Raw genomic sequence first — 16,142 nt, forward strand, 5'->3', positions numbered from 1 at the left:
GTGGGGGTTTTTTCTGTTGTTTGTTAATGTTTGAAGAACAACATTTTGGCTGCATTTTGGGTGAACTATCCCTTAAAGATTTCTGTATAAAATGTCAGTAACTGCAGCTTCCCTATAAGTTTCATGGTTAATAAACAGCTACTGACCCAGTTACATGAAGTCTGATCCAATGATGATAATGACGGGATACCATCTTCTTTAAAGTTCTCAAAATGTTCTTGTTACATAGATGTTTGAACTTGACTGCAGAATTATTTATGTGCAGTTTGATTCATGAAGACATTCATCGGCTGAGGGGGGAATGTTTTTCTGTGCTCAGGTTCGAGTTAAATATGAAACTGACAAAAGAGGGATGTGGGAATTTGAAACCTGTTTATGTTAATTTTTTTAACGTGGGAAAATTGATAAATATTTGTTCCATTTTTTACAAGATAATGCCACTTTTTTTGTGGAAAATCTATGCTACAATTACTTTGATGATGTGTCAAAACAAATCTGAATGGAATGTTAACCAAAATGTGTTGAAGCCACAGTTATGATATTAGGTCAACTTGACCTTTCTGTTGTTCTGATAACTAATCTGCATGTAGCTACCAGAAGCTTAAACTACCGGAAAACTAAATGGATCAGTTTCTTTCAGAGATTAATGAAGTTTGTACATGCAGCACATACTGTATATACATGTATATGACTGTGAGTATCAAGCAATGAAAGCAGTACTGCTCTGCACTGAACTATATCCTTTGTTAAGGTGCTGAAAGCTTTAAATATGCTGACACAACCAAGCACACACAGAAACAATCTGTCAACTTGCAAACAGCTAAATGTTCATCCTGCAGTAAAGGGAAAGGGAAATGTAAATTATGATGACTTATTTAACGAGATTAACATTGCAACAGCACAAATATGATTTCAAACACCCCTCCCAAATAAAAGGAGTGTCTGACAAACTTGCAGGCGCCCCTCACAGGGTGACGCTACAGTTGATTTGGGAATTACAATTAGATTTATGATGTGGCTGCATATGGCTGAGCTCTCTGTTTCTCTCTCTGAAAACGCTGAGATTGGCTGCAGCGAGTGCAGGCGCCATGGCGTATACACCACAGCACAGTCAGAATGTGTGGCCTTACCTCACACACACACACACACACACACACACACACACACACACAATGGAACAATAGGCCACATTTACTGTAATGGGCCACCAAAATATAAAGACCAAATGGAACAGCTCAATTTTAAAAACAGAATCCTTGTGTTGGAAATGATTAGATCCCTGGAAAGTGAGGGCACTATCTAGAGTAATGGAAATAAGAATTCATGCAGAGTTACCTGAAACTTGTGCAAGGCGCTTTCACACAGAAAACACGAGCACTTCTCTGCAAATATTCGGTTTCACGACAAGTTCATTTCTTATCGTTGCACAAAAGTCAAAGAAGCACTTTGTAAGGAAAAATGTCGTCTTAACTTTTTATTTATTTATTATTATTTTTTTGATTGTCTTTCTCACCAAGTTTGTACTGACACTTTTTAGAGCCAAAGCTGGCTAATAAATACAATGAAATGTTAAAACGCACAATTGAATTTCAAATACAATACTCATCACAAAAAAAATAAAAATGTGTGTGTGACCAGAAAACGTGTTCTGCTTCCGCTGGTCACAACTGACAAGAGCATGAGGTTACCTGAAAGAGATCAGAGGTGATGCAACCACTTTAGGCAACAATGTTTGTTTAAATAAATGAAATGCTTCTAGAGAAAATGGCATTTTACTGGTGCCTGGCATATACAAGGCTTCCTCAAGAGAGACTTTTGACTGTTCTAATTTAGCATGTTGAAAATCAAACAACAACTTCACATTAGTCAATACTGGAAAAAAAAGAAAAAGAAAAAAAAACATACTATTTATATCCAGTGCTTAGGATGTGTATGACACTAACTGAAATCTATATGTATGAGACCTTTTCCCCATAATGCAAGCAAAAACCAATGTTTTGTCCCAGCTTGTGAGGCTTTTCCAAGTAAAATTGCCAGATATGGTCACAAAGAGATATGTGGAGTCAGAATACAGCTGAACACAGCACCCAGAAACCACCTGAGGTCACAGGTGTCCAAAATGGAAACGTGTCCAAATTGCAGAGAGCGTGGTGAAAATAGACAAAAGAAAAAAAAAAAGTGACGTTTGAGAGAAAGAATGTGACATCTGAGTAAAATAGAGGAAAAAATGGTGCACACCCAGCATGGTGCTGACCACTGGGCCTCACCAAGACGAAAGAGGAACATATCACTCCAGACTGTGGAAAAACTTGTGTGATCCGACCAAAGGTTGCGACTGAGAAGCTCAGAATAAATGATGCACCTTTTTTTCCTCCATTCTTCTCTTAATAATTTACTTGTCTTCAAAATATACATGCGATGTAGAAAAAGGTACCCTTCTCGAAATAACACACCTATTAGTACCATTTATTTGCAACTATATATAATTTTTTTAAACAATTTGGTGTATCTTTCCCACATGATGCAGAGAAGACATTTAAAAAATATTAACAAACTAATACAAATATTAACATTTTGCACATCTTTGTACCGATTGAAAACACAGTTAATAACTCTTATCCTACAGTATATGTTCTTCGTGGGGCTGCTTCTTCCCCTTCGTTATGTTGCTGAAGGTTCACTTTTAAGACTGAATTATTATTATATAAGTGTATATTAAGGTAGAAATTAAACCATAGCATGACTTGACAAATGATGAAAGTCGGGGTTCAGTACACCATACTGCGCTTCATTTGTTGCAGATCATGGTAAGTGTTTGGCCTCAAGGAACTATGGGCAATGTGGTTCTTGAAAGCACCAATACAATGGAATAGAGGAACAGACTCATACAATGCTACTCTTCTAAAAGCCGGAGGGTCTGCCACTGAGTGACACGAAATGTGTGCATGTGTGTGTTTGTGTGTGAATGACTGAAACAGTGCGATGAAAACAAATCTTCCCTGAGGAGGGAAGCCAGCAGGTACCAAGCAGGAACTCATCTCATCAGATACAGACAGCTGATTGTATAAGACTTTTTTGCAGCATTGGAAGTTAAGACTACGACATCCAGAGTGAATGTGAATGTAGGTTTGGCACATTTGAATTAAATCCATACAATGTCTGGGTACTAATAATAATAATAATAATAATAATAATAATAATGTTATATAAGGGATGTTGCTCCCCATATTTCATTGACAGTCTAAAAAGTCCTACCACTCTTTTTATATGAAAACAAACAAAACAAAAACACATTCACAAGCTGGCACATCATACCTGAGCTGGGATATTTAAAAAAAAAAAATCTAACAGTAATGTAATGTAAGCAGTTTGTCAGAAACAAGATGTCGATGCACTGTAAATGTAAGAAAAAAAAGTAAGACTATAAGATTACAAGAGCTAGGATTTATATTAAAACTTTTGAAATTTCAAGTTCTGACAGTCCAGAGTTTGTACAGGCAGTGACCTGTCAGAAAAAAGTCTATTGAACAAAAACAAAAAGAAACAAAACAGAAAACACAAAGATGTAAATACATAATGATAAAAACTAATTCACTCCTTAAACATTTAAGACCAAATAGCGTTTGAAGACCAATTCCTGATACTTCAGAATCCATGCATGCTCTTTACAAACCACACAGCAATGTGTTTGTCGTCCATTTGTTCTGTGTCCCATTCTCTCTTACTCTCTTTCTCCTAGCTCTTGTTCACTCCTGTTAAGATTGTCGGCGTGTAGGAAACTGAAGTTCGTCGTCAGCTGAAAGTCTGAGTGTCTCTTCGGGTCGTGTTCTCGCGTCACATTCTCCAGCACTCTTCTTCAACTGGACATCCCTCAATAAACTGTCCATAACCTTCTGAGCATGTCCGCTGAGTGTATGTCCTGTCTGGGCACGCTCAGCGCATGATGCAGCATGTCCTTAAAGTTTGTTAGAAGGTCTCTGTAATAAACTATGTTTTTTAAAAAGTGTTTCTGAGTATTACGGGAGTTTTTAATTTTTCTCTTTTTACAACTCACACCCTGAGCACACTCAGTTGGCACTGATGGCCTCCCGCGTCTCATGGTCACTGCTATAGTCTGACTTTGGCTCATCATCAAAGTCTTCGTACATGTCCATGTCGTCGTCTCCGTTGGCAGGATCGCTGGGCAGATCCAAGGCTCTGACTCGGCCGCCATTGCTGCCTCCACCTGGCTCGGACTTTACCCCGTATGTGCTCTGAATGACGGGGATGGCGGGTTCAGGGCTGGCTGAGTTGCTGGAGCAGTCTGAGGTCAGGTGTGGGGATGGCGTGGCTGTCGTCGCCATGGTTATGGCACCTGGGTAAACTCCTACCCCACCCGGGCTGTTGCCAAGAGGAATTGGTGGCTGAGGCCTGGTTAACAAGGGAAGTGAGAAAAGGAAGGATGTAAGAAAAAGATGAAGGTATTAGACAAAAATAATTTTAATTTGATTTAAAAATAAAGATATACACAAATGATATGGTATATTCCCCACACAGGGGAACATGAATTTCTGTATATAATTTCATTTCAATCCATCTGATCCATCAAGTTCTTTCAAATAAATTCAACATTTCTTAAGTTGTAATTTTTCCGGTGCATACAGAAACTGTGAAAATAATAAAAAAACATCAGGTCATAGTAACAGTTAACAGATCAGTTGCTAACGGTGCGACAAAGCTGACAGCTTTTGACTGATCAGGCTGTGATTCATGAGTCTTTTTTAACCTTTGAGCAAATCTCTTTGAACAAAATATTAATTCTGAGACCACTTAAGTTAACAGCGACACTTCTCATCTGGTCGGGCATGTCCTGACACAGAGCTCTTTCTGCCAGCTCACAGCAGCAAGGAGCTAAATAACCTGTTAAGATACGGACGGAATGAGGGAGAACGTACATCACTCAAACAGGCCCTCTGGCTGCTCAAATGAGACACATAAAGCAGGAAGATTGCTGTCACTTTTCTCACCTCACACTTCTCCCTCCTCTGTCTCCTGAAACAATTACCGCCGCACGGCCTGACAGACTCATTTGCACATTAAAACAACACTGCATTACTTGTATGGAATGTGCCAGAAACTTGCTGTGTACTGGCTCCTAGACACTGTGTGATTTAACTTTGATTGAAAGTCCAGGCCTGAAGAATCATAAGCCCAGTTTTTCTTGCATTTACTTGACCACACACAGTAAATGTGGCATTTAGCTTGTGACGTCTGCCTCACTCTTGTTCCCTCTCAAACATCTGCTTACATTTCATATTCCACTATGTCTGTCTGTGTCCAATTTCACTGCCCGCAAGCGCCCGGCATTGTCCTAATTTAATAAATGACAAGCTATTAAAAATCGCTCTTATTCAAAGCCGTGGCCTCTGGTAAATCCATCTGAAACACAGGCCACTGTGATGGCTTTAAACACATCCATGGCTGGTTCCCATTAAGACAATGCCACTGTTATTCCCCTCGCTGTGCTCGCTACACTCGAAAAAATCTAAAGCTCTTCAGAAAACGTTTAAAGGGTTTTGCAGATAGAACCACAGGAGGCTCAGAGAAAACCTTTCATAAAGGCTCCATGAACCCTGATAGTCAGTCCACAAACCTCCAACAAATATATAAGTTAGAAATTGTTAAGAAACAATAAAACAAATAAAAAGAAGCAAAATATCTGAATTATGCATTGTTTACATATTGGTGCTTTATATTTTATCAAAGCAATTATTTCTTTTTTTCTGAATACCCATATTCAGGCCAAGGAGGCTGACAGAAAGGTCTGTTTATTAAAGAGAAGGGCGAACTGAGAGGTCACAGGTGCAGTAAGAGAGTCATGGTCTTCTTGAGCAACACACAAAGCCCGTCTGTGGTCCAAGGCTCGTGTCTGTCAATGCACAATGGTCTGTGAAATGTGCACATTTCTTCTGCATATACTGCAGTAATGGACAACGTGTGTTGGACAAGCCACGTCTGAGAAAATATAGCTTGCATCAAAAACACTGATGTAAAACAGAGAATTCCCTTGTTAACAGGATACTGTGCTTTAATTCTGTTTTATAGTAAAACAAATCAGTCACCAGGAGGGAACAAATATTCTCAATGAGCGGCTACTTATTTCTTGGATTTAAATTAAATTAAATTAAAAGAACAAAAATGATTACACTTAACTGCCATTTAAAGGTCCCAACCATGTAAATTAGCCTCATTTAAAATTACATTTTAAAACCACATAACAGAAAAAAACTGCAGCTTCTTTTCAAACTAGTGTGAGCACTTACATAAAAAGCTACCTGATGTTCAGGGACAGAGTCTCACACTGCTACTCACCCCACAAAGAACTGCCTCATCTCCTGACGTCGTGACCTCATCATCTGCTTGTACTCTCCGATGCGCAGCTTCTTGCCGTCGATGATGCAGGTTCTCTTGGGCCGCGGCTTGTATTTGTAGTTGGGATATTTCTCCAAGTGGATCTTGCTCAGACGGGCCTGCTCCTCATAGTACGGCTGTTTCTCCTGGTTGGTCATGGATTTCCAGCGAGAGCCTGGAGCAAGGGATCGAAATTTTAGTTTTGTGTTTGTTTTAGGTTCTGGTGTTGTTTAACTTTTAATAGCTATGTCATAAAACATGCTATATATGTGTGTTAATACACTTTATGCACATTATGAACAAAAAAATAATCTTGGTGAGTTGAAAGGGACTTAAGGAAGTTATAACTGTATATTATCTGCACATTAGTCACAATTAATTATTGCACTGCTTAATCTATTTTATACAATTCTGGTTTGCTCTACAATTGTACACTGCAGTTCATATCCTATCTACCCTGTGCCTTTTTGACTGCATATTAATTAATTGCATCACATATGTGTTGTATACTTATATGTCTACTAAAATGTTTACACTGGGTGTATCCATGTCCTGTCCATATGGCAAAATTGACAAAAAACTTGACTTTGACTTTTGAGTGTTGAAAAAGGTTTTGACAAGCTTTTGTAAACAGTTTCTATGGATGTGAGTTTGCGGTAAAATAGGTGAAATGGGCCCTGAAACAGTGATCCAGCAGTACTAACATACTGTCATTTCAACTGCCTATTACTTCAATCATTCAACAGAAGCCCTGGTGAAGACACAAAAGGCAGCGTTTCTCCTAGTTTATTAAGGATGAAAATGATCATGTGAACAGACACAACTGACTCTTGAACCAAGGAGGCTGTTTAAAGTCAGGAGTGGATTACACTCTGCTCCCTCTTTGCTCAAGAAGAATGATTCATTGTGTGCTTATTATTTTCCTTGGTGAGAGCACCTTCTGAACAAGTGGACAGGGCCATTACTGCAGGAATGTAGGACATCTGCGAGGCACTCTGGCAACTCATTATACACGCTGCCTCGCTCCTCTGTTTATCAAGGTTTATCAAAAAATGCTCTTGTACTTTTCTGACACAGGAAACAGGGAGGTGTTTTTTTGAAGCCACCCACTCCCGGACATCCAGCTGTGTTATTATGTTGGAAAGACATTGAGCACACACATGCAGCGATGTTCAAGTACACAATTGTGCACTTTGAGTTCTACTTTTTGTTCCGGTGTTGCCACAGAATCTTGATGAATATCTAGAAAATGATCTGTGTTTCATAGCAGCAGGAGCTCCTTGTTCATACTTGACTGTAATCACGGCTATTAAACAAATCATTTCACTAAAGAAGGAGTTGAAATATCCCATTTGAATTTGAATCCTGTCACTGATGTCCTTGGATTTGCAACCTATAAATTAGAAAAAGCATTTTTTTTGCAGAACACAAACCTTCCCTTTATCAGAGCCCATTCGGAGCTGTAAGTCAGTACGACAGCCCCACCTAAGAAAAAGCACTTTGTTAACGTTGCTCAGGAGGAGCATTTACATTCAGCAACCCTCAAGTTCACTGGAGCCCTGCACCGGACAGTGGAAGTCTTAGGAGCGTTTCATGAAGAACCGTTACGCTCAGCACCGTGTGAATGGCTATCTGTGTCGAGGAGGTTAGTATCAACACGGCTGCTTTTTAACTAAATGCATCCATCACACTAGTCAGGCCGACACAGTGGAGCTCTGTGTGTGGAGTGTTCCAGGTCGAAAAACACTGGCGCTTCTTATAGTGCACAGAATATTGGTGAGAAACCCTGTGAACTGTAGGAAATAGTGGCAGCGTGAGCTAATGAGCAGAGAGGTCGACCTTGAAAAAAATTCACAGATTTGAGGGACATCAGCGGCCAGAGGCACTGTCATTGAACAAGATAATGGAAGGATGCAGAAGCACTTCTGTAGCCACGGTGATTTTTTGTTATTAAGGGTTTGTGAGAGTGCATCTGTAAGGTGTGCAGCGGATGAGAACATTGTTCTTGTTTGTATCCCAAAACAGAAGTGTTTGAATTTGTCTGGCATCATTCATTTACATTCGCAAATGGATCTATCTTGATAGTGGATTCGACAGACCTCTCCACATCAGGCTGCCATCTTGGGTGTTAATAAAAAATGCTTCAGCTCCGCTCCCTTTGGAGCAGCACAGAAAATTCATGTTGGAGCAAAAAGGGGAGGATAATAAAATGGGGTGTTGATTTTGTCCCTCTGTTCTTCTTGTAAATAAAAAACTAATTATCAAATTACCGATGTAATTACTTTTATTAACCAAAAGAACACTTTAAGTTCAAAGCAAAAATACTTCACCCAATGTACAAATGAGTTAGATGCTCTGAGAGCACAAACCTCCACCAAGGCTAATCCCCTATCCCGTGTCAAAGCAGTGTTTCCCATTAATTATCTAGACTGTGGCAGCCCACCATGTTCTAATTTGTCCTGCCACAGTTTCATAATGAACCAAAACAATTTTGACACTTCTCATTATAACGTAAGAGATCTCTAACTTGGTGCTTTGCACTGCTGCTACATTGTTAAGCTGTGTGCCTCTTTATTCGCTGTGTGTTCTGTCACGCTATCATCTTAAAAGGTGTGTGTATCACCCAGAATATGTTTTGTGTGAAAGCATTTGCACGTGCACCCCCATAGATTAAAATAATTCCGTGGAACCGCTGCAGAGAAAGTTTCTGATGAAGCTCTTTCTAAGATATGAAATCTCACCGAGGATCTTGCTGATGTTAGAGTTGTGCATGTCGGGGAAAGTCTGCAGGATCTTCCTCCTCTCGTCTTTGGCCCAAACCATGAAGGCGTTCATGGGCCGCTTGATGTGGGGCTCGGTGGTGTTCCTGCCTCGCGCCTCCCTGAATACTCGGGCCTCCGTGACATTATTCCCTGTGTGACACAAAGAAATGTCATTTTCTACATAAGTTTGTCATCGTCACATACATTCACACTTTAAATGTTCAATACAGCAGTGATAAGGAGGAGCTCTTCCTGTTTGTTTCTTGCCTCCTGAGGCCTCTTTCTGCCTCCTTGTAGGAGGATGTATAATAAAAGTCTGATGGGGGTCTTGTCGGAATGCCCTCAACATGTTTGCACAAACAGACGGTATCTCAATGCCTATGCTCCATATTTACTTGTCTGACTCTAAACTAAACCACGATGAGCACTCCTCAACCCTGTAAACAGTGGTGCTTTATGAGAAACAGATGGGTTGAGGAAAAAAGTCAGTGTCCTTACACCACATTCAGTGAAATGACATAGTTCTTATTTGCACTAAACTCTCTTGACCATTAACAGACACGCTGCCTGTCTTCACCTGCTTTTGTTTGCATACTTGTACCGGGTGGGATCTTGTGTCACAAACACTAACTGTGGAGAAAAGGAGGAGAATTCAACCTCTTGTGTACTCGAAGGAATAATAACAGTGTAAAAGAAAATGTCAAGAGCGTAAAATGTTGACATTGAGCACTCTGTTTAGCTGTGGCGGGTGTCCTTCACCCTCCGGTCTCTCCTAGCTTCCTGAGGAGCACAATAAATATTTGTATTTGCAAAATACCTGTATGTTCAAGCTCTTCGACGTCATCAAAGCTCCGAGATACAAAGTCACTAGAAGTAGGGCCTCTTCTCTAAGGGGCCCACTGAGTTAAGGGTCACTGGTATTAATTTAGTCTGAACAGGATGCGACTGCTTCTAACTAGGCTCCCCAATACTCCAGCAACTTGTTTCCCTTGAGGCTTCCATTATCTGTGCTGCTTTTTAGATTTCTAAATTACAGAGATTGTAATGAACAAAAATTCAAGAGACAGACAAATGTCCACACCAAAACAAAACCTTATGAGGATAAAATGGAAGGGCAATAAAAACAGTGATAGGCAGCAGAAGTGCTCACCATCCAGATCTTCTGGTCTCGTCAGGTCGATGACCCGGTGGACCATCTTCCCAGCATCCTCTCCGAGCTTCCCCAGGTGCTGGCTCAGCGTCTCATAGTGCAGCCGCTCCTGCAATGCATGAAGAGGTTTTAGGTGTTACCGCAAGTAAGCTGAGAATCTGAAGTGAGTGGTTGATACATGTCCCCCATAAATACATCATATGAAGTTTTCATTTTCGGTGTCTGGATCAAGATGTCTGGCATCTGTTCATCTGGGTTACTCTGGACGACTTCAATCGTGATGACAATAAAACTAATTGCTGGTTTGAATTGGCATAGAGGACATTTTTTGTTACTGTATCTAAGCTAAATGAGTAATGATGTTGGTTATGCCATTAGCTAATAGAGAAGTCATAGCTGCTTCAAAGCTGTGCTAATCATCAGCGTCTTCCCAAACCTCTCTGTGTCCTCGTCTTCTTGCCTGTCACTTCGCTTCTGAGACAAATAACTTCTACCAGCAGCCTGCCTCAGGGCCTTCCAGCTAAAATTACCCCACCACACTCCCAAACTGTGGTGGAAAACATCGAACCCTCCGCACAGCTACCGCACATCCACGCTCCTCCTCTGTTCTCCTCTCCCCTCGTCTTCTCCTCTGCCCTCCCTCCCTCCCCCTTAGCTCTCCTCCTTTTTCTGGTGACAGAGGCATTTTGTTTGACGCAAGGAATGGTTGCCGGATGAAGTCATGCCACGGTAGCCGCTGGCAGAGTTGGTGGAACTTAAGGGCTGGTGTGTATGTGCATGTGTGTGTGCGCATGTGTGTGTCTGTGTTTATAGATGAGGAGTCGGCGCGGGCCAATGTCAGCACTACGGCAGGGCTGTAATCAGGCCCACCACAGAACATGTGCCTGGGCAGTGCCATGCTCACCGCAGGAAGCAACCGCCTAACAAAGGACTAAAGAAACGAGAGAAAGAGGGAATGACAGAATGAGATGGATAGAGCTGAGCAAAAGAAAAAAGAAAGAGGAGTGGAATGGAAAACTATAGTCCAGAGACAAGAATATGGTTCAGAGTCGAAAAAGAAGTCCCTTAAAAGCTAGTGTTGCTAAACAATAGCTTGGGGAAAGAGATTCTCCTCATGATGATGCTGTAAGACTTCTGTAAATGAGTCTAGCTTTGGTTCTTTCTCTTAAATTCGATTATAAATTAGTTTAGCTGTCAAAAATGATCCTTACCAAAATTGCCAAACTGTGCTATAGTCTCTCTGTAGCATTACAGAACATCTTTTTTTAAACATCATACGTTTTGAGACTGTTGCTGGTAAATGGGAGGAGGCCGATGGAAAACAAATGCAGAGTATAAAGTTAGGATTTTTGGAAAAATGGACCCGGACAGCTTCAATGGAGGTGGACCGATCCAAACTGCAGATTAACAGCAGACCTGGGTCAAAGTTTGTAATTATTCCCTGCGGTTGGTCGACTTTGGTCTATTTGAAAGTCCTTGCGGCAAATGAATAAGGAATTGTCTTTGCTTTGTTCAGGCAAGATTGGAAAAGGTCTGGCTCGTGTTGCCTGCTGGTTTGATACTGGACAGTTGCCTTTTGGACCAACATTACAGAGCACTTTTTTAAACTCCATTTGTATTGTCTGCACTATTGAGTAAGGCTCCAGTTCTTTAACACTGCTTACAGGGGAAACTTTTACCTGGCACCACGTTGGCTTTGGCACAGTTAAACTCATCCATTGCAGGTTTGATATTCCATTATTATTTAAGCCAGGTCTGAATTAGAGATCACTGAAATTGGAAGCTGACTAACCAAGGACATAATTAATTAAACACAATGAAGGACATGAGCAAGAGCAGAGATGAATGAAAAAGGAGAAGACAAATTTAAAAAACATGAAGTTAAATTAAAAAACAAAATTAAAAAGGAGCATTCACTTTAATCAGAACAAACAAGTACTGCAGGAACAAATCACATCTGTGCTACTCGAGTATTTTTAAACACACTATTCCTTTCATTGGGTCCGGAGCTTAATATTGCTGCTGAATGTATATTTCTAAATTTAAGAGACACTCGACTCTTTTTGTTCCGCTTGGTCTCTCCTCGTTTTGGCATTTGCTTCTCTACTGTTGCTAGGGCAACGCTCTAAACTTCACTGTATTTTTTTTAATCCACAACGTATTGAGCTCATTACCACAGTTACAACTTGCCTACCGCCAGCACGGCCTGCCTCCAACTGACCCGCAACCGTTTACTGTCTCCTCCCGGACCAATCAAGTTTGGCAACCTTGTCTGTACCCCCCCTCCCTGCTCCCAGCTTTCCCTCTCTCCTCTCATTTTCTTCATCTTTCTTTCTCTATTTCCTTCTCCAGACTTCGCTGTGTGTCGATAGAGCTGTCAGTCAGCCCCTGCCTGTTTTTCTCCCCTCCTTCTACTTTTCACCATTGCTCTTATTCATAGCCCTTAACACCCCAACACCAACCCTCCACCCTTTGAGGCTCCAGTAGACACTCAACAGTCTATTTGCAGGTGCCAGACTCAGCTTTGTAGTGTACATATATCATTCAGCCCTCAAATACAGCAACATTACGTCGACCTTTAATCAAGACTTGGAACCGTCTGAGCTGTCGGGTTCACAAGCTCGCTTCCTACAAAGACCAAACCTGCCAGCGCAGCCAATATAAACGTCTATACTACCATTTCCTCCCTCCCCTCCTCCTTCCAGACGTCTTCCGCTATTCCAACAGAAACCAAGCGTGCTGACCAACCTCATTCAACAGGCTACGGACAAAAGACACGGGACACAAAGACAAATACATTGTAGAGATCTGGTAAAGCTCAAAACTTAAGAAGAAAATCTTCCTTGTAGTAAACTTATTTGAAGTTACTTAAAAGTTAATTGATGAATAAATAAGTGAATTTTATTAAAAAATAGATACTTAAAGAAGGGTGGGACATATAAGGTTTAATGATAAGATGTTATGTTGTATGTTTTATTTTTTAAATTTCATGTTTCACATTTCAGACTGTCAAACTTCAACCTCATCTCTGCAGCTGATGAAATTTTTGCACATGGATTCTTTGGTCAACGTAAGTTATGAGAACAATGTGTTTGTCCCCATCATACTGTACTTACAATTTACAATCTGTTGAGTGATTGAGTGCAGGACTGGCCACATTGGGGAAAGAACTAAACAAAAAACCTTATCCTTCTGTGGCCTGTAGATTGACCTAAACTCAGTCTGCTATAAGCCCCAATGTTCAACTCATAGAAGCAGGAATACTAGTCCCTCCTGATTCAAAGCAGCATATAATTCTATTGCAATAAACCCTACACTATCACATTATAATCTGAGATAGATTATATTCTATTATTAAGAATTTCCCATGGACACATGGCACATTTTGGTGTTTTTTCCAGACATGAAATGTGAATTTTGTGCCAACCTCTCCAAAACTTAATGTTTTCCTTCAAGTGGTCTTCAGGAGTGTTTTGTGGGTGTTTAGAAAAAAGTCCATGGTCTTTTGCACACACACATGAAGACCAGAACAGACAAAAACATACATGCACACACCCACACAGTTATACACAGTGGCTATTTCAGTGAGCTTTGGCAGCCGCAGGCCAGCTGGAAGCAACGTAAGCGTAAGGTGATACTCAACAATGCCACTAACTGGCCAGGCCTCTTGTGTGTACACCGGCTATAATGACATTAACATGGCCAAGGCCAGTACAGAGCCAGAATGCACACACACCCACACCCACACACAAGGGAGTCCAGGTTCTGTTTCAGCTCTCAGAGAAATGTCTATGTCGTCTATGTCGTCTATGCCTGAAATGAATGCTGTGGGACAAAAATACACAAACAGAAAGCGAAATAAACACATACACACGACACAGCGACGACTCTCTTTGAGTCAAATCAGCGCAGGCAATAAATAGCTCAATGTTCTCAAAGATACTGTTTACAGCAGTTGTCCCATTCCAAAGAACCTGAATATGCTGTGTTAGTACAACTAGAAGACCTGGGCACAGCTTTAAAGTTTCAAAGGGGAAGATGTGAGTAACAAATATATGCAATGAGCAGAAAACAACACACAAATCCAAGGTAAAGAGAAAGCGCTGGTCTCGCTGCCTCCCGAGGTGGAACGGGTGAGTCACACTCTCAGTATCCAGCAAGTTCCATCCATGAATTGTTTAAGACAGAGCAAAGCCTTTGAGAGCTTCAGAAAAAAAAGACACACGTGCAAAAAAGAACTTCTCCATCCCAAAGACAAATTTATGTATTTAGAGCTGAAAGAAAGAGTCTTTGAGCTGCTGTTGTTAGGGAACGAATAACAAACTGACAACAAACACAGAGGCCTGCTGTCATCTTCGAACCGGAAACAATTACTTTGAGACTTTCCAAATGAGCTTTTTATTAGGAGGCATGGAGCTATAAACCAAATTACTGCATTGCTTTGGTTTTGTTCCTATAGTTGGAAAATATAGAGCTTCAGAAGAGTGTCGGGCTCTCCCTGCATACACTCACCTTAATCTGTGATCATTTCAGAATCAACTTTTTGGAAAAAAGCTCTTTTAAGCTCAAACTTGTTTAGAAACATTGCTCTGATTTTTTTGCCGGACCTGCAGCAGACAACTCACATGAAATTTTAATAAACAAATTATTATTATAGGCAGTTGTATAATTTATATTTATGAGCTTCTCAGTATGACTTGTAAAAAATCAACTTGGGACTGAGGATAAGTGCAGCAGAGATATATTTTTCCCATATTTTTGGATGTTTTCCTCCTGAAGATGCAAGGCAAACAAGTCCAAAAAAATTCAAAAACAGCCTATCCTTGGAGTGCACCAGTCATGACCTACTTGGGGTTGGTGGGTTCAAAGACTCCACCCCTAAAATATTCATGAGTTCCTCTCCTCCTCCGTCTACTCATCCTCACAAGTAACGTGGGATCAATTGGGCAGGAAAGCCCGTCTAATCATGTTCCCCGTTTTACTGAAATTCTGATCCCTCGAATGTGTGATTGGCCGATCAGACTGATTGAAGATGTTTTGGAATATGGATTTCCCTCTGGATATGAGATCCTGGTACAAAGGCCCTGTCTCCTTCAGCCCAAGGGGGGAAGATGGGGACGATGAGGTGAATGTGGAGGGGAGAGGTCCTTTCCCTAAGAAAGGCCCTTTAATTGGGCTAAAACCCTGAGGCCGGGATCCCCCCCTTCCAGGACAAGAGAAGAGAGCCGGACTCTATTATACACGCACGCACGCAAACACACACGCAAACACACACACACACCGAAAAAACACCCACTTGGTCTCAGTCAAGGCAGACACACAAACATGCTCACACGCCAAAACCATCACTTGTCATTGGCCCAGCTGCTCCCTCTTCAAAGCTGTTAGCTTCTGGGTGGCCGCAGAGATGAGAGGAGAAAAGAGAAGTTCTCGAAAACTGCAGCTCGAGCCAAACGATACCAAATCTTATCCATGAATATTCTTAAGATTTGTGCAGGAACTGAGAAGAAACATTGAGCAGCCAGCAAATTAAATACTGGACAAAATGTGACACATGCAGGAGCAAGGAGATCTACTGAGGTGTGCGTGTGTGCATGTATGATAGTACATGGACATTTGTGCTATATATGGATAAAAATGCAAGTCCCTCTCTCCACACCACATTGGTCTGCATGCTCTGATGAAGTGTTCAAATGTTTTACTGAGGGAGAAGTTGTTATACCACATTGTAAAAATACTTGTTTACTAGTAGAGGCCATAATCAGTGCAATCAAAAAATAAGTAGAGTGTAAGAGTATAAGCCAAATAGTATTTGGGACTAAATGTGAGTAATATCAACT

General features: G+C 40.9%; 1 protein-coding gene across 7 annotated transcripts in view; it reads right to left on the reverse strand.

Annotated features, from left to right (window-relative positions):
• Window positions 1–1,461: 1,461 nt before the first annotated feature.
• The window catches only part of LOC109623493 (transcription factor SOX-6-like), a 103,820-nt gene continuing 89,139 nt past the window's right edge, over window positions 1,462–16,142 (reverse strand). For 5 of the 7 annotated variants that reach the window (XM_069529070.1, XM_069529067.1, XM_069529068.1 and 2 more), the window contains 4 exons: window positions 10,303–10,411; window positions 9,132–9,302; window positions 6,352–6,565; window positions 3,326–4,410 (listed from right to left, as the gene is read on the reverse strand). In XM_069529070.1, coding sequence (XP_069385171.1) covers window positions 4,068–4,410; window positions 6,352–6,565; window positions 9,132–9,302; window positions 10,303–10,411 — 837 coding nt within the window. In that variant the 3' untranslated portion in view covers window positions 3,326–4,067. Of the gene's footprint in view, window positions 4,411–6,351; window positions 6,566–9,131; window positions 9,303–10,302; window positions 10,412–16,142 lie in introns of all 7 variants that reach the window. The other 2 variants (XM_069529064.1, XM_069529069.1) reach the window with 2 other exon arrangements.

Source organism: Paralichthys olivaceus, chromosome 7 (assembly GCF_024713975.1).
Source record: "Paralichthys olivaceus isolate ysfri-2021 chromosome 7, ASM2471397v2, whole genome shotgun sequence".
Taxonomy (NCBI): domain Eukaryota; kingdom Metazoa; phylum Chordata; class Actinopteri; order Pleuronectiformes; family Paralichthyidae; genus Paralichthys; species Paralichthys olivaceus.